General features: G+C 40.0%; 1 protein-coding gene and 1 long non-coding RNA gene across 5 annotated transcripts; one reads left to right on the plus strand and one right to left on the minus strand.

The window, feature by feature from the left end:
- The first annotated feature begins 4,676 nt into the window (after positions 1 to 4,676).
- Positions 4,677 to 7,732, plus strand: LOC133411242 (uncharacterized). Its single transcript, XR_009769635.1, has 3 exons — positions 4,677 to 4,822; positions 7,517 to 7,622; positions 7,683 to 7,732. It is a non-coding gene; the product is annotated as an uncharacterized LOC133411242 (long non-coding RNA).
- Positions 7,733 to 17,500: 9,768 nt separating this feature from the next.
- LOC133411237 (spindlin-Z-like) lies at positions 17,501 to 22,496 on the minus strand. 4 transcript variants are annotated; one of them, XM_061693317.1, is made up of 6 exons: positions 22,418 to 22,496; positions 21,770 to 21,820; positions 21,651 to 21,692; positions 21,112 to 21,371; positions 19,811 to 20,044; positions 17,501 to 18,544 (listed from the first exon to the last, which is right to left on the minus strand). In XM_061693317.1, exons 3-6 carry the CDS (start codon positions 21,668 to 21,670, stop codon positions 18,339 to 18,341), a joined length of 720 nt encoding a protein of 239 aa, XP_061549301.1. In that variant the 5' UTR covers positions 21,671 to 21,692; positions 21,770 to 21,820; positions 22,418 to 22,496; the 3' UTR covers positions 17,501 to 18,338. The 4 variants fall into 4 exon arrangements, with proteins under 4 accessions (XP_061549301.1, XP_061549299.1, XP_061549302.1 ...); XM_061693315.1 differs by having other exon boundaries at positions 21,632 to 21,692; XM_061693318.1 differs by lacking the exon at positions 21,770 to 21,820 and having other exon boundaries at positions 22,418 to 22,488.
- Positions 22,497 to 23,203: the final 707 nt, after the last annotated feature.

Below are 23,203 nucleotides of genomic sequence, written 5' to 3' on the forward strand. Positions count from 1 at the left end.
TATTTTTCATTTTTTGCACTACTGAAATGCCCCCACTCCCACCCCCACCCCCCCTTTTCATTCACTATGGAAGCATCTCAGTAGTGTGTCAGAGGCTTTCAGTTGCATATGTGTGTGTGTGTGTGTGAACTATGTCTATTATGGCTCAGGTTGTCATAATACATACATAAAAGGGCTGACAAGTCTCCATTATCACGACTAGTATCCATCATGAGGAATCCTGTGCTTTTCTCCATGCACTTGTTGAGCCTCTCTCATTGACCACCAGAGGGAGCCATTATATTATCCAATTGCGTGATTGACTGCTATTGCCACCCCCATACGATCAACCCTAATCAAGTTACCTACAAGGTGAAACTCGGGTTAAACACTTGCCAGACGACGTCACTTCCATGACGTAGATGGTCTTTATCTCAGGCCATGAGGCCATGCTAGACATTTATTCTCTATACGGGCCCCATTTGTTACAGCCATAAAGATGTGAAAGGCTACAAAACATCCCAAGGCCTCACATTGTCCCCACTGTAGACTGCAAATTGACATTTAATGGTTGTAATGAGGAGCATCAAACGTGACTCTAATGATCAGCACCACCACTCCCTCAGAAATCACCACTCCGAGTCAGGTTTACTCTATTTTTCATGTCGGTTCATTTTCAATCTCTGAGTATTGATAAAACATGAATGTATTCATAGTTTGCATGTTTAAACTGTATAATATGTATGTCTGTATGTATAGTATGTACAGTGTGTGTGTGTGTGTGTGTGCATGGTTGTTCATCCATCACTCACACAAGAGTGAGTACACCCCTAACATTTAAGAAAAAAAGTATTGTTCCCAATTTGGACATTTTCACGTAGGGGTGTATTCACGTTTGTTGCCAAGGGTTTATACATGAATGGCTGTGTGTTGAGTTATTTTGATGGAACAGTAAATTTATACTGTTATACAAGCTCTGGACACTGATGACTTTATATTGTAGCAAAGTGTCATTTCTTCAGTGTTGTCCCACGGAACAATATAATCAAACATTTACTTTGGTGATTGTCCACTGGATCTCTTTTCGAGAGGGAAAAGAAAACAAATCAACAACTGAGATAATGTGACGGTACTTTGTATGAGTGCACACACCCTCCTATAACTGGGGCTGTGATCGTGTTCAGTATTAACCAATCACATTCAAACTCGTTATAAATTGGAGTCAGCACACACCTGCCACCAATTAAAGTGCTTCTGATAACGCCAAATAAAAAGCTCATGTCTTCTAGTAGGCTTTTCATGGCATTTTTTGCATGAAGCATGAAGGTCATTGTGGTAACACTGACTGCTAATTGGAACCCTTCAAGGCCCCAGTTCCAGCTGAAGAAGATCTGCCCAAATGTCACCAGACAGTGACAATATAAATCGATTGCGATGTGTTAAAATGGTACATTTTCATTCAAATGCAGAATAAAACATGCCAGTGATGACACCCAGTTGTCTTTTGCCAAAAATTAATCATATCGACGTTCTACCGAATTAAAGAGAAACAATAATTAAATAGACTTTTCCCGCTTCAGGTCCAATTATGTCATCTAAGTAAGACGTGTTCATTATAGCGATCAGACAAATGCTGCCAATGGAAACCAGTCCTCTTTTGCTCTTGGTGGTGGGTTAATGTTAAAATTAAGCCCGGAAAGCAGCGAGGGGGGATCGCTGCTAAGCATAATCCTACCTCCTGATGTTTCTATCAAGAGGCACAGAGTGTGATGTTCGTTATACAACTAAAACCCGGCAACATCCTCCAGGTTCCACCCTTAAGCCAGACTCTTGAGCTTCATTGTTAACTAGCTCCCAGGGCTGTATCAAAGGAACACGGGTTTTGTAATAAATAATAGCCGGAGCCACCCAGGCTTTTTCTTTTTCCGAGTGCACAGAATAGAGCGCAGAGAAGGTCCCTCGTGTACCTTATTTACAAATACACTCTCACCCCAGAAGCATCTTGTATTCATCCAAAGGGGGGATGGGTGTTTGCGCCACAGCCTCCACACTATGTGATGAGCTATCACGCAGCAGATGTCAAAGATGATTTAAATAGCTCTTTGTAATCAAAAAGAAGAGGAAAAGATTACAGAGAAGGAGTCGTTGATATTCATGAGTTGAAATTTTGTCACGCAGGGCCTTGAATGCAACACACGAAGCATGTCCACTTCATGTAGCCCCACAAAAAAAAAGTCAGTGCTTTTTGGGTGTCTTCGGTGTCAAGCAAGAGGTGTCGTGGGCCACATCTTCATTCTGGTTACGGATTTTTGACAATGACTGCTTGCTTACAAGTTTTTCAAGATATGAGACAATTTTTTTCTTTGAATTGCGAGCAAATATTTGAGATACAAACGCTGCATGGTGGCAGTCAACTCAACTCAGCTCACTTCACAAAAAGCAGCAGTTTGGCTGCTTTTCGGGCAGGAGGCGGGGTACACCCGGAACTGGTTGCCAGCCAATCGCAGTGCACATGCAAACACAACCATTCGCACTCACATTCACACCTACGGGCAATTTAGAGTCGTCAATCAACCTACCATGCAGGTCTGGGATGTGGGAGGCAACCGGAGTGCCCGGAGAAAACCCACGCAGGCACGGGGAGAACATGCAAACTCCACACAGGCGGGGCCGGGGATTGAACCCCAGACCTCAGAACTGTGAGGTAGACGCTCTAACCAGTCGTCCACCGTGCCTTCATCACAATATCAGTTTTTAAAAAAAAATATAATAATAATAATAATAAATACATTAATTTAAACATTTTTATAAAAATAAATTAAAGAAATATAAATTGCTAAAATATTGTGTTTTCTCATTATGTCTGTGTAGATTCTGAGACAGGTCAGAAAAGGTTCAACAATGACTTGGGCAGTTGTGCTATTAGGTTAGCGACTTATACACCAGTGATTCTTTAAGTGCAGTCAAAGGGTGGTGCGCATACCACTACTGGTACAGGGGCTTGATCTAGTGGTACATTAAAGAATTGCTGCCTAAGCACCGTTCAGTTGTGTTTCACTTTTAACTTCCAAAACGTTTGTGTTTAACCTTTAAGAACATTTATTCAGGGACAATTTTTATTGAACTTTTATGTACAATCCATTTGAATTGAATCATTATTTAAGTACAGTTTTATTTCCATTGTCCTATATTTAAGTGCAGTGTTAATGTTCAATCTGTGCATAATGTTACAGCATCTTACAATAATATAGAAAAATCTTCGGGGAATAAAAGCCCTGTCTCATTGCCAGTGTATTTTGATGTTGGTCATGATAGTATTTTTGCAGGTGGTACTTGGTTTAAATTTTGAAAAAAAAGTGTGACGAAAAAAAGTGACGAAAAATTGCAATTTCGGTACCGGTTTGGTCCTGCCAAAATGATAAGAGCAAACCCCTTTAGCAAGAAACATGGAGGTATTCTATATATTAGTATATTTCATGAGGACAGTGTATATTTGAGCATCTTTTTTGTTTGGGTGGAATAGGAACATATGAAAGTCAAAGATGATTGAAATAGCTTTCTGGAATCAAAAAGAGAGAGAAAAAAAAGATTACAGAGCAGAAGTTGATATTCACGAGTTTAGAAGGGCCTTGAATGCAGAACACAAAGCTTGTCCATTGCAAATAACCACACAAAATATGTCAGTGCTGTTGGATCTCTTCAGTGTAAAACATGAATGCGTCTACACCTGCGCCACATGAAAAAGCCTTGCCATCACATGGGTTGTGATTGCTAAATACACAAAATCTGATTAAAAATGTACACGATAATGTTTGATATAAGATCATTGCTCAATTTAGGCAGTGGAGTTGAGCGACAGTACACTGCTTCACACTTCACACTCTAATATGAAATATATTGCAACATGAACATTGGAATTGGGAGGCAGACGTGTTAACCACAACGCACTGTGCGGACGCCATTGAAATAACAAAATTGTTGGCCTACTTCACCCAGACAATAGAAAAGCCTAAACTGGAGGAAGCCTGGTATATTATCATACTGTATTTTATCATACATTATGGTTATTATTTTCTATACCGATTGGTCGTGGTTCAGTGGCTCAATTCTAATTGTTCGTTTCCATTCAAACTTCAGCTTCTGTAGCCAATGTGGGTGAAAATGTGAAGGGGGGATCTTCTTGTATGTTTTAATTTGAAAATAATATGTATTATTATTATTGTGTAACATTCGTGTAAGAGATCCATTGTACGCTTCCCTGTTGTTCATATAATAATAAACAGTTTAACACACCCACAGACACTAATACAACATGTTTGTATGCTACATGATAAGATGAATAGTGCTGTATAATGCATGCAGTTTTACAACCCCCAATAAACTGTTAGAGTGTCAATCATAAATGAGCAAGATTTGTAAAAGCCAAATTTGTTTTTGCATAGCATTAGATTGTGCGAGTGTATCTTAATAAAGTGTCCGGCCTTTGCCTGTGATCTGGGTAATCATAAGGTAATTTGCCCTGGTTCTGGCCGCACCCTCAAACAGGTTTTATTTAAAAATAAATAAATACAAATTTAAAAAATAAAAGTAGTTGCAACGTCACTCGACGTAACCCCGCCCCCTGTCTTGTCTTCTGGCGGCAGACATATAAAAACACAGCCAGCCATCCATCTCGCTGCAGCCTACCCAGTAACACCAGCGTGGTCGTCTCAGATGTTGTCGAGCATTTCCTCACAAAAAAGAAAGAAAGCAAGAGAAAAAAGAAATGAAAAAGGAAGCCAGCAGATGCAGGAAAAATGAAGCCTTGGTCCGCTCATCCAGATGTTACATCATGCCAGAAACGGTGAGTCTGTTTCATTTGCCTCATTTATCATTGTAATTGTTTGTCTTTTATTTTATTTATTTATTTGTTTATTTATTTACGAAGTGTTCTTTCTGAACGTCGCATTGAAACGTTGAAGCAATCCAGACCTGAATTGTAAGCAGGGACAGCAGCAAATCAAATGTCAAGCGAGGGATGAAATGTTTACCATCGCGTCGTCAGGTTGATGAGATCCATCCATCCATCCATCCATCCATCCATCCATTTTCTGAGCCGCTTCTCCTCACAAGGGTCGCGGGAGTGCTGGAGCCTATCCCGGCTATCATCGGGCAGGAGGCGGGGTACACCCTGAACTGGTTGCCAGCCAATCGCAGGGCACATACAAACAAACAACCATTCGTACTCACATTCACACCAACGGACAATTTAGTTGTCAATTAACCTAGCACGCATGTTTTTGGAATGTGGGAGGAAACCGGAGTGCCCGGAGAAAACCCACGCAGGCACGGGGAGAACATGCAAACTCCACACAGGCGGGGCCGGGGATTGAAACCCGGTCCTCAAAACTGTGAGGCAGAGTCGTCCAGCGTGCCGCCAGGTTGCTGAGATTTGACACAAAAAATAAAAATGTGAAAGATCCACGTGAGCGCCTCCATATACTAATACACGTATTATCGGAGGAGTTTATTATATATTTTTTAATCTCTGTGAGAAAACTTCCGTGCAGCAACAGGTGGCTTTTTTTTTTTTTTTTTTACACGAGAAGGACGCGGAGGAAAAACGTAGGGCGTCATTCAGCACCGAGACAGTGGACAGCTCCCAATCAACGAACGCTGCTTCTTTCCCCTTTCAACGTTTATTTATTTATTTTCATGTTTGCATATTGGCACAGCCAAGTGGTGCTTGAACAGCACATGCAGGTAGATGAATGTTTTTCTTTTTTAGTGAAATGTGTCTCCTTCGACACGCTTCCCTCCAGTTTGCACTGATGGAAAGCCTCCCTTATTCCCTCCTCACACTAAAGTGTCCCCGGCTCTCCCCTCCCTCCTCCTCTTCCACCGACTCCCAGTCTTGTTGCATAGCTACCGGGCAGCTCAGAAACATACTGGATATGCAGGACAATCTGTCTGTCTCTTCGCTCGGAAGGGAACACGCTCTATAACCTCCATGTTTGTCACCTGATTGTAAATGCTCATGTTGTTTATTCCTCCTCGTCCTCCTCCCCCCTCTCGTTCTTTGGGCCTCCTTCTTTTGAGAGCAACAGAAAGGTTGGCATTAGAACAACAAAGGAAGGATGGAATGTCAGCAGGCTTCACAGATAAATTAGTCGAGGGGGGGAGGGGGGGCGTGTGTGTGTGTGGGGTGGGTGAGTGGGAGGTTACGCTCCCTTCTACATCTAAAGTTCACAAGCCACATGCTTCTGATGTCAGGCTCCAATGCACAATCAATTTTGGAATATTTCGTCTAGGTACAATGCGGTATTGAAAGGGCCTGTTAGTGCTGTTCCTTTGTTTTCTCCTCTAAGGCCTATTTTGTCATCCTTGCACTGGATACCTGTTTATTTTTTTATTCTGAATTTTCAGTTATTGAGCCCTCAATGGTCAGGCTCCTCCATACTTGGTCGATTTGGTGTCATGTTGTGGTCCTGATTAGGTCACTGCGATCTGTTGACTGCCTTTGACTGTATACATATAAATAAATCAATATAGTCATGGGGGAAAAATAGACCACCCTTGTTTTTTCAGTTTCTTATTAATTTTTCATGCCTGGTACAACTAAAGGTACAATTGTTTGGACAAATATAATGATGACAAGGATAAGAGCTCATGAGAATTTAAGAGCAGACATTTAACCAATGTCCATGATTTTCATCATAACAACCAAAATCATATATAATAATACACTAGTATCATTCAAGCAATATACATTTAGTTTTACCATACAGGTATTAAAACGAATAAGAAATTGAAGAAACAAGAGTAAGCGAATAGGTTTTTTTCATGACTGTTAATATAATACTTCATTTTAAGAAAGCAGTTAAAAACACATTTGTTTAATCAGGCATTTCAGCAAAACTAGGTTGTTTTGAATTGTTTTATTTGTTTAATTTGTGGGGCGTTTTCCTGCATTAAATGTAATGTCATTTTTTTTTATATTCTCCAGTGGGCCGCTGCTGCTATTCTTTCGGGATAGGAACCAAGCGCAACCGCAACTAGTGAAAATCTGTGAATAATTGGTGCTTCCATATAATTTCCATTAAAAAAAAAATCTGAAAAAATGGGGGTTTCTGTGGATAAGCGGGTGATGAGGTAAAAAAAAAAAAAAAAGTGAATAAGTGGTGGATAGGTTAAAAAAATCATGACTAAATGGAAGATATGTCTCCCTGCGATTGGCTGGCGACCAGTTCAGGGCGTACCCCGCCTCTTGTCCAAAGATAGCTGGGATAGGCTCCAGCATGCCCGCGACCCTTGTGAGGATAAAGCGCTACAGAAAATGGATGGATGGATGGATGGAAGATATGTCCCAAAATTCTGCGACTATGCGGGGATAAGTGGCAAAAGAAAATGTGAATATGTGAATATGTGTACACTGAAATAATGATTTTCTCGATTTATTTAATTTTATTTTACTTTGATTGATTTGTTTTTTTTCATCTAATAACTGTTAAATGCAAAATGTTGTGATTCTGGTGCCCTGCGATTGGCTGGCAACCAGTTCAGGGTGTACCCCGCCTCCTGCCCGATGACAGCTGGGATAGGCTCCAGCACTCCCACGACCCTTGTGAGGAGAAGCGGCTCAGAAAATGGATGGATGGTTGGATGTGAGTCTGTACTTTATACATGTATATAAAATTTACTTATTTACTTACCTTTCTTTCCAGCGTGCAAGCAGAACAGCGCAGAGGAGGAAAAGTGAAGAAATGTCGCTGAGTGCTGAGTGGAAGACTAGTGATTTTGTTGCGATGCTCATCAAAAAGAACAACAAGTCCCAGTCTGCCTCTCAGCACAAGCCGAAACTCTTCGGTCTCAACTCACAAGCAGCTCACATTTCACTCCTCGTCTCCTATTTATTTATCACGCCCCCTTTTTTACGCTCTTTTACCCACCGTGTGGGTCTTCATGGCTGGAAACGATTGACTGCGTCATCCAAACTCGAATAGATCGGTGCTATTTTAAGACACTGCAGTTTGCACTCAAGTCCCAATAATATGTCACATATGTGTTTATATTACTACTCTATTATTGACCTTAATAAAGCCCTGTGCAAATGTCTGAAGTGTGTCTCTATTTAAGCTCTACTCGTCACTAACAATCTCGTTCTTTTCTTGGAACGTCCACCCCCGCAAACATACATAAGTTAAAGCAATAAGTTAAACATTTGGCCACTACACAGTGGATTGTAGTTTCCCAGCCTTGTTCATACTTTACAAAAATATCACATGAAGTATAGATACTGAAATAATAAAGTCATCTCAATTTATTCACAAATATACAGAGTGTGGAATGTGGGCCTGTTTAGTTGAACACAAAGCTATTATTCTACTGTATAAGTGGCAACAGGTGGATATACAGGATAATTGTAGCTTCTGCCGTCTAGAAGACAAACATTTAATTGTTTTTCCTGCCACCATACGTCGCTAGCATTGATCGATGAACAAGGACACATTATTTGGAGTAAATCGATAATAATTTTCACACCGACAGGTGGATACAGAGGTAAATTGTACCTTCTAAGAACATTTAATTGTTGTGCCTGTCGCTTTACAGTACATTTCTGGCATAGATCGATGAACAAAGATAAACTTGTAGTTAACGATCATTTTCAGCCCAATTAAGAGAATGAACAATTTCCGGCGAAATGGATGGGAAGTTAAAATTGAGCTGATGAATCACAACAAATCGATATAGAAAATAATGTGTGTATGAAATACAAACCCCAATTCCAATGAAGTTGGGACATTGTGTAAAATGGAAATAAAAACAGAATACAGTGATTTGCAGACCAATCCATCCCATCCATTTTCCACCCCGCTTATCCTCACTAGGGTCGCGGGCGTGCAGGAGCCCATCCCAGCTCTCTTCGGGCAAGAGGGGCGGTACACCCTGAACTGGTCACCAGCCAATCGCAGGGCACATAAAAAAAAACTACCATTCACACTCACATTCACACCTACGGGCAATTTAGAGTCTTTTGTTTACCTCCCCATGCATGTTTTGTGGATGTGGGAGGAAAACGGATTACCCGGAGAAAACCCACCCAGGCGCGGAGAGAACATGCAAACTCCACACAGGTGAGGCCGGATTTGAACTCCGGTCTTCAGAACTGCGAGGCAGATGTGCTAACCAGTCATTCACTGTGCCGCCTGATTTGCAAGTCCTTCTTAACCTATTTCCAATTGAATAAACTATAATGTTAATGTTCAAACTGATGAACATTATTGTGTTTTGTTTTGAGTGGGGGGGTCAAATATTCTCTCATTTTGAATTTGATGCATGCAACATGTTTAATAAAAACCTGGGACAGGGGGAATAAACAACTGGGAAAATTGAGGATTGCTAAAAAAAAACACCTGTTTGGAACATTTCACAGGCGAATAGGGGATAAAAGGAGCATCCTGAAAGGCTCAGTTGTTCACAAACAAGGGTGAGGCAAGGTTCACCATTTGGTGAACATCTGCATGAGCAAATAATCCAACAGTTTAAGAACGTTTCGCAATGTACAATTGCAAGGAATTTAGGGATTTCATCATCTACAGTCAATAACATCATAAAAGATTCAGAGAATCTGGAGAAAACCAACATTGAATGGCCATAACCTTTGATCTCTCAGGCGGCACTGCAGTAAAAACCGGCATCATTGTGTAAAGGATATTGCCTGCACATGGGCTCAGGAACACTTCATGAAACCATTGTCAGTTAACACAATTCATCACTATATCTACAAATGCAAGTTAAAACGCTACCATGCAAAGCGAAAGCCGTATATCAACAACACCCAGAAACACTGCCGGCTTTCTGGGCCCAAACTCATCTAAGATGGACTGATGCAATGTGGAAAAGTGTGCTGTGGTCTGACGAGTCCACATTTTACATTGTTTTTGGAAATCATGGACATCGTGTCCTCCGAGCCAAAAAGAAAAAAAAAAACATAGTGCCAAGATATAAGTAACTTGCACATCTGTGAAAGCACCATTAATGCTGAAAGGTACATACAGGTACAACATATGATGCCATCCAAGCAATGTCTTTTTCAGGGACGTGCCTGCTTATTTCAGCAAAACAATGCCAAGCTACATTCTGCACGTTACAACAGCTTTGTACTAAAAGAGTGTGAGTACTACTAGACTGGCATGCCAGCAGTCCAGACCTGTCTCCCATTGAAAATGTGTGGCGCATTACAAAGTTCAAAATAACAGAGACCCCAGACTGTTGAGCAACTAACGTTGTACATCAAGCAAGAATGGGAAATAATTCCACCTACAACGTTTAAAAAAAATTTGCCCTCAGTTCCCAAACGCTTACTGAGTGTTGTTGAAAGGAAACGCGATATAGCACAATGATAAACAAGACCCTGTCCCAGCTTATTTTGGAACATTTTGCAGGCATCAAAATCAAAACGAGTGAATGTCTGCAAAAAAAAAAAGTTTATCAGTTTGAACATTAAGTATCTTGTCTTTATAATGTATTAAATTGAATAATGGGTCAAAGGTTTTTGCAAATCATTGTATACTGTTTTACACGACGTCCCAAATTCACTGGAATTGGGGTTTGTACATTGATACATCAGGCTTCCCCAGTCAGGTTTTTCTGTTGGGTCGAAGTAAAATAGGTCAATCATTTTGTGACAAATAGCTTTTTCACTCACATTTTTCATACGGTCTTGTCTTTTGTGTGTGTGTGTGTGTGTCTTTTAATAATTAATTTATTTACAGCACAGTATATGTTGATGCTATGGCTCTACATGATATATTTCCCTATGTTTGGGACCTGGGGATTGTAATATGCTCCCATAATTGCCTACCTTTCAATGCATGTATGAAGGATTACAGTATGATATTAATCAAACCGAGTACTGAGTACTAAGAAAGCACTACGAGAACCTGAACTATTAAAGCTTGGTGGTGTAAGCTGTGTGAACCCATTCTATCAGAATTAGACATCATTACAAGGGTGGCTTGAGGTAAGAGTTTAATTTGTTCTGTAACCACGCTTGTAACTCAAAACGCTTGTATCTCAAATCATCTTTCTCCATTAAAATTAATGGAAATGCCATTAATCTGTTCTACGCTTCCACCAAAAAAATGTACATTTTTTTATAAGGAGAACAATACTCCGTACATATTGTACATTGTAAAAACATAACCAAATACAATGTAAAGAATTAAACAGTTTGTGCATCACGATTTCATGCGTCATTCCAATTTGTTGTGCTGCTCCTTCTGGTGTGCCTGCCTTGGCCACCGGGCAGTAGTATAATACAGTCATACAGACATATAGAACAGCCACCATTATTCTTAGTGACTCAATCAGCTTCAATAATATTAGTCTATTAGTCATTTTTCACAGACGATAAAGAATATATATCTGAGTATTGTGATATCGTTGGTCTACATGTGTTGCACCACCGTTGGGTCACTTGTGTATATTGGCACCACTGAATTTGCATGTAGCATGTCGCAACATCTATGTATCTATGTATGCAACATCTATGTATCTCGCATGTAACATGTCGCAACATCTCTAACCAGTCGGCCACCGTGCCGCCACAAAAACTTTATTGTTATCCATCCATCCATCCATTTTCTGAGCTGCTTCTCCTCACTAGGGTCGCGGGCGTGCTGGAGGCTATCCCAGCTGTCATCGGGCAGGAGGCGGGGTACACCCTGGACTGGTTGCCAGCCAATCGCAGGGCACATAGAAATAAACAACCATTCGCACTCACGGTCACACCTACGGGCAATTTTAGAGTCTCCAATTAATGCATGTTTTTGGGATATGGGAGGAAACCGGAGTGCCCGGAGAAAACCCACGCAGGCACGGGGAGAACATGCAAACTCCACACAGGCGGGGCCTGGGATTGAACCCGGGTCCTCAGAACTGTGAGGCTGACGCTCTAACCAGTCGTCCACCGTGCTGCCTATTTGATTTATATATTTAATATTTATATTTTTGGTTCATATCATTAAACAAACATCCATCAGTGTTACAGGTGAGTTGGAGCCTTTCCCAGTTGACTTTGAGAGGCGGGATAAGGACACCCTGGACCGGTCGCCAGGCAATCACAGGGCAAATACAGACAAACAACAATTGACACCGATGTTCAATTAAGAGTAACCTAACATGCATGTTTTTGGAATGTTGGACGCCATACAAACTCCACACAGATTCAAACACATTACCTTTTAACTGTGAGGCAAACATACGAAGCACTTGTTCATCGTGCTGCCGAGAACAATTTGATTTTTGCAAATAGAAGATATTCTTGTACAAGAAATGTATAGTAGCAAACACAATCAAATAAAATACAGTTGGCCTAGAGTATAAATTAAAAATGTAAATGAAAATGGCAAGCCAGGCTGTGGCGCGTACTACCAGCACCGTCTACGTTGAAGATGTCAAGACATAAAAACATGAAAAAAAACAATAAATGCCTTTTATTCAGCTGTTACCAGGATACCTGCATGAGTGACCTGATAGGAGCCCCTGCTCCCCCCACCCACCCCGCTTGGCATACAAGCTGCTGGAACAGAAAAGTCAAGCCCGCCTCATTAGCAACCTGTTACACCTTCACATGATTTTAAAGAGCTCTATGAAAAGTAAAGACCATTGTGATTTGTACAAAGATTATATTATTAACCTGGCCATAAATTTAACACGTGTATAGATTAAGTAACAAAGCACTGCTCTTTATTTTCAGAAAAGCTTGCTACATTTTAATTGAAACCCCACCACGGCTAGTCTCATTCAAGCTGCAAGTCTCTGGATTGAGGACAAGAAGATTTTTATTAATTTTTTTAAATACTCAAAACCAGTGACTGGCTTATGTTGCTAAGCAACACAAAATAATCAAGCACATCAGTTCATTTGCCAATAAGAATGACAATAAGTTTCAAGGTTTTTGAGGGCAAACATCTACTATCAATACCAAAAAAATGAACACGCACAAAAAGAGTGAGAGAGACATGAACTTTTTTCAAGTTCACTTGTGAGTGTCTGACAAAAACCTTTGAAAAAGAACACATTTAGCGTGTTTTGTAAAGGAGTAAAAGGGCTTTTTCACACACAAGAGACTCTCTGCTTCAATAATTCTCTACTGTGAGGAAGACATTTACAACTCTTCTTACCTATAAAAAAAAGCCAACAAAAAAACTATTTGAAGTGTTCAAGAGTACAAACAACACTACACACCCATCCTATCCATTTATCTAAAACATATATATATAAAGTGATGCCTTGACAGCATAAACTTGAGATAAGAGCACTTTACTGTGGCACTTAACTCAACTCAATTTACTGTTACACTATGTTAAACTAAACATAAAACAAAGACAATTACACGTTGTGTACCGGGTGATGGAAAAGTAACTCCCGATTTTTAAGTACTTGTAATTTATTTCTGAACTATAATTATTACAAGAAATGACCATGAGATGAAAGTGTATTGCATGGAGTTTTATTTAAAATTCGATATGGGCGCCAGCATTGGCCACCAGTTTCTCAAGCCGCCTGGGAACCGCATTAACTGATTTCACAAGGGGTGGAAGACATTACTTCTCGTATTCGCCCTTCAAGTTCTTCCAAAGTCGTTGGTTTGGTAGAATAGACTTGCTCCTTTAATCATGGAACATACACAAAAAAATGACATTTTTTTTTACAACATATGAATAAATGATAAGTACTTTAAAATAGGGAGTTACTTTTCAATCACCCTGTATTTACCTTTTCCTTAAGTCCACTAGGTTAATGCATAATGGGAAAGACCATAGACGGGCTAATGATAGAATCAATGCTATAACCTTTTAAGCAACAGATATTTTAACACAAACAGTGGAGCAAGACATGTAGAAAGACAATATAACAATAGTCACAGTACTGCAGGGCTGGGTGTGACGGTCCTCTCTCCCTGTGGGCCAACAGGAGGCATGCCTCTTAATCACTCAGCACACACTCCATCGGGCTGCTCTCAGTTAGGCTCCTGGGCCCGACCTCGCCTCTTGGGTAGGTGGGGTGGGGGCATCAGCCCCCGCGATGCAGGCGCAGTAAGTACAGGTCACTTCTGAAGCTTATTGTGCATGCAAGACGGTGTCATATCACGTGCATGTATCAGCAGATACTCACCTCTGGAACTTATTCACTTGATGTAGGGCCCCTCACTCATTGCAATAAATAACTCATAACTATGCAAACTTCCTGGGTATACTCTCCCTTACACTCTGTTTCTATAGATGTCTAGAATTTATATAGCCACTCCCACCACACTTCAGTTGTACAGCCGGGTTCACTACCTTTATCCTGCATGCTTCCCCTCCTGTCCTGTCCTGTCCAGTCCTGTCCTATATTGTCCTGTCCTTCCTTCACGGGGTGTAGCACTACTGTCTGATACGACACCCAAATCTAATGTGTCATTGTACTAGGCATATAATGATTGACTTTCTTCATCTTTCTTACAGCTAATGTTCTGCCTTGGGTTGTCTTCTCTTCCTTTATTATTTAGTTATATTTTTACTCTCTCTCCCTTTTGTCCCTTTGTTGTCTGACTGAAATGTTCAATAAATATCCATCAGAACACAAATAATCAAAATGGCAACTTAAAAACTCTACTGTGGCACAGTAAACCTGTTCCGGCATAAAACGGATACCGATCCTCCTTTCTGCTTGACCTAACAGCCGAACAGGCCCCCAAAAAAAGAAAAAAAAAGAAAATGACTCAGTTAAAGGAGTTAGTCCTCCAAATAATTACTTGAGTAGGAGTAAGAAAGTACTTAGTGAAAAACAAATACTCAAGTACTGAGTAACTAGCAAGTAACCTCTGATTTATTTTTTAAATCAGAGCATGAATGTCAAATAAAATAAAAACTAAATAAAATATGAATGTGCAAATTCAGACATTGCTGAACAATATCACTTAATCTAAAACATAATAAATACATCCATCGATTTTTGGTACCACTTCTCCTCACTAGGGTCGCAGATAATAAATACAATCTTTATAAAATAAAATCTTTGTAAAATAATAAATTAAGGCAAATTCAGCTCCAAGAAAAGATCTTACACTATATTGTTTCTACTTGTTAAACAGCACAATACTGTAGGCTCACCTGGCAGATTACAAAAACAGGAACAAGGCTGCAGTGGATATAAAAAGTATACACACCACTTTTCAAATACCAGGTTTTTGTGTTGTAAAGGAATTTTGACCCAAATAAGTCATTTTAAAACCTTTTACACCATTAACGTGACCTACAATTTGTACAACTCAACTGATTTATTTCTGTATCTTTTTGAGAGGAGAGGTGAAAATAAACAACTGAAATAAACTTGAATGTGATTGACTTGGACTTGCTGTTTTACTTGCTGGCTTCTTGGCCAGGACACCACTGCTAAAGAGATGTTCTGTTTTAACCGATCTTTTACCTGGTTAAATAAAGTTTAAATAAAACAAATACAAATAAATGTGGTTGCACAAGGATGCACTCCCTCTTATGACTGGCATGTGCCTGTGTTCAGAAGTAACAGATCACGTTCAAACTCATGTTCAACGGGAGTCCACATACAGTAAATACCTGCCACCACAGTGAAAATAAACAACAACACATGCATAGGGCCTTACAGAAACATTATTTACTCTATCCACTAAAATGACTAAATGAAGAAGTTGTTTGCTGACCAGACTTATTGATAAACTGTGTGTGTGTGTGTGAGAGAGAGAGAGAGAGAGAGAGAGAGAGAGAGAAAGAGAGGGCGAGCAAGAGAGAGAGAGACAGAGGGCGAGCGAGAGAGAGACAGAGAGAGAGCGAAAGAGAGAGAGAGAGAGAGAGAGAGAGAGAGAGAGAGAACAAAACGTACCTCAGAAGATGCATGTTTTACAGTTACTTGTGACCATAAAATAGGGCTAATGTTACCATATGCACAGCTGAAACAACAGCAAAAAAGTTTGCAACTTACCGCAAGGTGTTTTCTCCAGTTAGAAGTGGGCTGAAATATCCACGTTTGGACTGTGACAAAACTATGCTGCATGTTAAAGCTGTTATTTTCCGTAGGCTATAATGTAAACTTGAATCACGTGCGGCTGTCACGACTCACTTTGCTTGGCCCAGAAAGCCCAGTAGAAGACTATGCGCAGACATGTGACTTTCTTGTGTCGTTTGATTGGTGAACTTGAGTCAAACATGACGGTGGTGATTACGGTGGATTGGAGCAATGGCGCACAATGCAGAAGTCGAAAACGAAAGTCTAAAAAAGGTCACGCACGCAGTTATTTATAACTGCAAGTAGCGAGCGGCATGTAAATTATTGGAATGGAGGAAAAGCACCGTTTCTTCTGAACATAAATACTGTCCTGTATCCAGCATTTTCACAATCATGAATGCATGTTACATAACTGTATTCCGTAAATTATTTAACACAAACAAACCACCTTCGCATGAGGCTCATCAATACTATTAGCTAGGATTCTAGTCTAAATAATACACCAAAACAAACTATGCAGCATCACACACAAAATATGCGTAGTGGAACTTTATGCAAACAGTTTTAAGACAAACTTACTTTTTGGCGTTCACACACACTAAGAAATTTTAGGGAATACAGGCAAATTTTAACAGCAGACTCATTTTTAACTATTTAACAGGGCTTTGGCCTGTCCAATTGAAGCCCCTCCCCTCACTTCAACATAGTTCCTTGGCACCAAGATGCCCCCAAAGTACTACTTTTATATTAGACGCAAACTTAAGGGAGGGAGGAGTTATTGATTGGGGTTGGTCTCAATAAGTTGGTACGCACTTTAAATTTTTTTTTTTTTTAAAAAGACAATGTATCGGAAATTATTTCGCGGTGCAGATTTCCACACTGAATACGGACCTTGAAATTACCAAATGGTTTATCTGAAGGACAAACAACTATACGTATATTATGTTTAGTCATATTCAAGTAAGACGAAATCATTTTCAGTATTCCTGTCTTGTGGTCCTCTGAGGATTGCAATATTACATTGATACTAAATGGATTGGAATGACATTTCATGCAGACAATCACAATCTATAGATGATGAAACCGGATTCCATTGTTGATCTTTGAAAGCCTTTTCCTTATGCTTCTCTATGAGACTGACATTTGTGTTTCGAGATGGATGCCTGCACATATATTAGATGGATTTAGTAGTAATATCACAATTGATTCTAGAATGGAGATTGTCCTCCCGCAACACAGTGGACCAGATCTCTATCTGATATTTGGGATTTGAATTTAAACTCTTGTATGGGGTTCCTACCACATTCCAAAAACATGCATGTTAGATTAATTGAAAACAGTAACTTGTTGATAGGGGTGAACGGTTGTCTATATGTGCCCTCTGATTGACTGGCGAGCAGTCCAGGATGTACCCAACCTCTCTCAAGTCTGAACACGATAGCTAAAAAATGTAAAACATGGGTAGGTTTCCCATAATAAAACTTGTGAAAGAATCACATTGAAGGAAAACCAGTTTTCAAGCATCTTTGATTAGATTCATAAAAACGATTCAATTAAATATTTACAGAACAAGATTTCAGGGTACAATTAATATTTTGAGGCCATATTGCACAAATTAGTTTCAGTAAATAGTGATGGCTTCAAAACGAAAACAATATTGGTCGCCAATTTAACGTAAACAGCATGAAACACAAACACTGTTGAAGCAACTGGACAAACATTAGTATATCTGATATATTATTAGAAAGTAGAAAACTTGCAGTTTACACAATAGAACAGAAATATAATACACAGTTGTTGTTTTCTTTTTATCTGGAATAATCTGTGACACAATCAATATCAATACAATTCAACTGAAATATTTTGAGTTCACTGTGATGGTCAAATCGGCACATCACTGAAAAGAATAGGACTTTGATAGTCACCTTACCCGGTAAAACACGTAAAGCACAACAGGACAGCCAGATATTCCGTATGAAGTACGATTACAACGCATGAAGATGTAAGAAAGCAGATTATTTTAAATTGCTGGATGTCTTGACGACAAAATAAAATTAAACGAATATAAAGTTTAATTTATAAGCTATAACGCTATAAGAAGACGTTAACAGCTCTGTCACAGCTCTGTCACCTGCTGAGCTGTACAACTGGTTTATTCACATTGATGATAACCTAATCGTTAAATCATTTTCAAATTGATAATGCGTATGACGTGAGGCCTGGAAATTAAAGGTTATCATCCTCGGCAGCGTTTCCTTCCAGCTTGAGGGCGGAGAGGGGGAGTCGCTAACACTTTAAACGGTAACGACTAGCTGAGTCAACGATGGCTGGGACAGTCAGTAATAGTCCTAGGTGGTTTTAACCAGATCGTAGACGTGGATGTGGACGTCGTCGTCGTATTTGATGTAGTACACTGTGGGCTTGGCAGGGACCTGGTAGATGACCAGGCCAGTCCTCTTCAGGCCGTTATCTGTGACGTACTCCACCTGTTTACCCACGAGGCTCTCTGGCTCCTCTCCCGGCTTCCTGTCGGCTGGAAGCAGGTGTTTGTTCTCTGCGGGGTAGACAGAGGAGGAAGACAAGATAATGAATTCATAAACTAGAGAATATAGTAGCGTAAATATCTGTGGCCTGTAGATGGTGGTAATGTCTCATAATGAAAATAATTTTAAAAACAACAAGGGACCAGCCCCAACCGCAAATAACAAATCTGTGAACAATTGACATTCATTATAATCGTCATGAGGGGAAAAAATCAATTGGGTCCAAAAAAAATAAATAAATAAATAAATAAAAACAAGCAGGCGTTTCCTCGAAAAAATGGGGGATAGGTTCCCCCAAAAATCTGCAAATAGGGGAATTCAAAAATGTAGAAATGTGAATATGCGAGGCTCCACTGTATCGTTTCAAGTGACACATCTCGACTGACACGAACATCTTTGTATGTCGGGGAGGAGCCAAGTTTAGCCAGAGTTGTTAGTGAAAGTTACAAGAGTCTTTACTGCGTGCGTATATACTTGTAGTTCGTTGTACGGTACATGCACAGTTTAAAGTATTAATACAGTCAATTAATAACATTTTGGGAGGGCGCGTCAGTGACTAGTGGTTTTTCACTATTAGCGGGGGTTTATTGCATTTCCTTGCCACTCTCACCCAGAAAGAAGATTCTTGAGTGATTCTGAAAACATTCATTCCTACAAACAGCCAAAATCTAAGCTCCCTCTGAATCATCAACAACGTTCTGACCCACTTGAACAGACGGCTTTGCCTCCTGGTTAAAGGAATTATGTCAAGAAAAGGCAATTGGAAACTCATTCCAATCCAATCCCATCCCATCTTCAGATTCCTGTTCTGGAATGTTATGCACACATTCTATGTATGTGTAGATAAAGCGCATACAAATTAAACAACACTGACGATTTTTTTTAAAGCTGGGTGAATAAATCCACGCTTTATAACATCATGTACAGGTGAACTTTTAAGGTACAACAAGGAGGCATATGCGGCATACGGTGTGTATTTTATATATATATATATATATATAAAATAAAAATTTGGCATGCTACTGATTGCGATAACACATACTGATGACGTAATCGCATCTGCCTTAAAATGTGACAATGGCTTCAAGCACAGAGACCACGGACCGGAAAGAGCTAATAAAGAAAAGGAAAAAGAAAAAAAAAAAGGTGCTACGGCAGTGATTTGGGATAGGTTCAGATTTTAACAGTTGGATAGGAAACCTTTTCTGAAACACATCGTGCGCACCATTTCCTATTATGAGAACATCAGACGGTTGCACGTACACAGGTTACGCTACCTGATTCGGGAAGAACACGTAGGTCGCCGTCCTTGTAATCATCCCACAGCTGGTACATGTAGAGCACGGGGTCCTTCTCGTAAGTGATGTAATACCAGTGGGTCATGATGGGGGCCCGGGACAGAACCATGCCCCGCCATTCGTTTTTCTCGCCATCCTCCTTTTCAAACAGATGTTCCACTGCCCGTCCGACCAGTTCCTCCGCCCCAGGGGGCACCTTGATCTTATTATTCACTGCGGAAAGGACATGACACCTTAATGAGGCTGCTAACCTGGAAACCGTTCAGATGCAGGGCTTGCTGACAAAGCACTAACAACGACAGCTTTGTACAACAATCAGCTCGTCTTACGCCGTAATGTGCACAAGGCAAAAAAAGAAAGAGTAGCAGTCAGTGGACCACAGACTTCCAACGTGGTTGAAATGTTAATCAAAAGGAGAATAAAACTGCAGGACTTTTTTGTGATTTTCTGCAGTCTTACAATAATGAGGCAGTAGATGCCAATGCATGACCTCTGTTCTATTGTAATGGATGACATTAAAATACAAAAGTCAAGAATCTCTGTCCTGTTAACTCAAGGAGCAACATAAAATCCCCCAAAATTAAAAAGCAACATAAGGGCAACATGAACTCATTCTTTCTCATACATGCATTTGTAAAGACATTTTCAGTATGAGTAAGTACAATGCTTTTTAGAACAACACTGTAAAATGTAGTGATAAAAGGTTTGTAATTTAACAAGCACAACCCTAAAACACTAATAAAATGCGATACATGACATGAAGAGGTCATATCATTTTGGACTCGTTCTGTTAGGTCTGGAGCTATCAAATATGATGATAATCCAATATTGTACCCATTATCCCATTGATTAATTATATAAAAATTGATGTACATGATAAGACAGAGCATGTGCAGATATAGGGCATCCTGGTTCCATTCCGATTCACAGTTTACATGACAAAAATTTACTTTGATCGGTTTGGCAAAAGGAATATTGCCCCCCCGCCCCTCCCTCCCGTGAAACCGAATGAAATTCCATTCGGATGCTGCCTGTTTATTCTGATTGAGGTGTTTACACGGAGCATTTGGGGATTTTAAACTGATTTTAATCGGAATACAAGGCTCCATGTAAACCCCCCAGTATAAAACAGTATATGACGACAACAACACGCAACATTGTCTTTTATCTACTATATACTGTACGTGGACTGGGAATGTAGTGCTTACGCCCTGTAAGGAAGGGAAGCTACAAGTAGCAAATAGGACAGGACAGGGAAAAAAGTGTGTCATGAAACTCACCGACTTTCTCAGCCAACACCTGCAGGGTGGACACTCGACTGTCTTTGAACAGCTCGATGCCATAGACGCAGTCAAAGCCGTCGTATTTGACCATGTAAAGGGAGCTGTTGACGGTCAGACGCTCCAGAACCGTGCCCTTCCATTTGGTCACGTTGCCCTTCTCTCTCCAGTTGTGCTGGATTCTGCGGCCCAGCAGGTTGTCCGGGTCGGGGCTCAGGGTGGATGCCGAGCTCTCGCTTAACTCTTCGCTACTACGCTTCCTGTCAGAACATTATCGTGTCGAATGTTTAGGATGTCGCTTACGGTTGGCATTGTTATTGTTATGATATTGTTTGTGTTGCATCAAAAACAGCCCATGCATTCTCTATAGCGCTTTTCCTTATTTGGGTCACGACTGAGCTGGAGCCCAATTTAGGTACACCCAGAACTGGTCACCGACCAATCACACGACACTTGCAGATTAAAACTATAGAATCCCTCAGCATCAAACAGACTAGAATAAAAGTAGTTTTAGTTTTACCATTGCTGGGTGATATTACCTGCCCCGTTTCTTTGACATGTTTCCATAAAGTCCCACAACCCTGCAAGCCACAAAAGACATTAGTGACATTAGTTAGTGATCATGACACAAACTGCTGACAGTTCACTCCTCACTAACCTTATGTGACACCTAGAGATGTACAATGTTGGGCTTTTCACTGTTGTTTTACTGTTACACATACACATATAAATACATTTTAATAGATGAAGACTGCATTGTACGCACACGCTTAGAAATAATAATGTTAACTGGTCTACACAAATGCAATTTAGCAAACAGTCCGGATGTAAACATGAACTGGGAAAAGCCAATTGCTAATGCTAACTATCGTAGCTCAGTGCTAATGCACACGAGTTATACATTTGTATATAATACACAAGTCTGTCTTGCAAATAAATGTCTAACTTTTCCACTGCTAACGTTAGCCGGCTAAATTAAATGTCGACGTGTCGTCAGGAATGAGTAGCATTGTGGAAATGGGACAATGTGGAGAAAAACGTCATTACATATGACGTCTTTAATTATTGAACAGCGTAAGAAATTTAAAAAATAAAATAAAATGGAATGTCGCGCCAACATTTCCACAAGTAAGCGAACTAAACAAAAGGAACCGCAACGCCATGTAAACGGTGATTTTCTACCGGGATTCCGACTACAATTTTAAATAGGTAAAATAAGAACATGTGGTGAGGAATTGATTAATATGTTGAAACAACTCGACGTGTTTTTCAGGTAAGAGATGGTATTATAAGATGTTTGCCTTACCCGATCAATATTTTCACGTGTGTTTTTCTTTGAAGAGCAGATTCCACCACCTAATGTAGGCTAAATAAGGAAACGGATTTAAAGACTACAAGTCCCAGAATCCACACAAACACAGCCGCGGTGCATTCTGAGACATGACGCTAAATGACGTTCGACGGTATTTCCGGGTTTGGTTGGTACGTCGTGTTTCTCACAAAATTAACCAAATTTTTCAGTTACCACACGTTATGCTTTCCCCCCCCCCCCCCCCCCCCCACCACCACGAAATAGATATATGCCGTTCAATTGTCATTATTAATACAATATATCTGCCATATAGCCATTATTTACTTAACTCAAATGGCTTCAACCACACATTTAGCTGAATATGAAGGCTTGAATGCAGTTTTGCTAATGTATTATTTTTTTTAAAAAATTTTTTGTCATGGTTTTGATTCGTATGTGGTTTTCCTGAGCACATTTATGGATTAAATAACATTTCTGCCACTAGATGTCACCCTGAACAGGAAATCTCCACAAGGGAGTCAAGGAAGAACAAAAAAAAAACGAGCTGATGGATTGACTGGTGAGGTGAGTGAATGCGTCACAGAGCAGCTTTCGGTGCTTATTTAGCAGCAGCATTTGTGGGAGTACAAGGTCAATGTACTATTTGTTTAAATTGAACAACTGTACACGAACACCTCCTTTCAGCAATGAATCAAAAAGCAATCAACAGTAAATAAAAAGGATTCATTGAATTGTAGGAATCATTTATTTATTCATTCATTCATTCATCCATCCATCCAT

Source organism: Phycodurus eques, chromosome 13 (assembly GCF_024500275.1).
Source record: "Phycodurus eques isolate BA_2022a chromosome 13, UOR_Pequ_1.1, whole genome shotgun sequence".
NCBI lineage: Eukaryota > Metazoa > Chordata > Actinopteri > Syngnathiformes > Syngnathidae > Phycodurus > Phycodurus eques.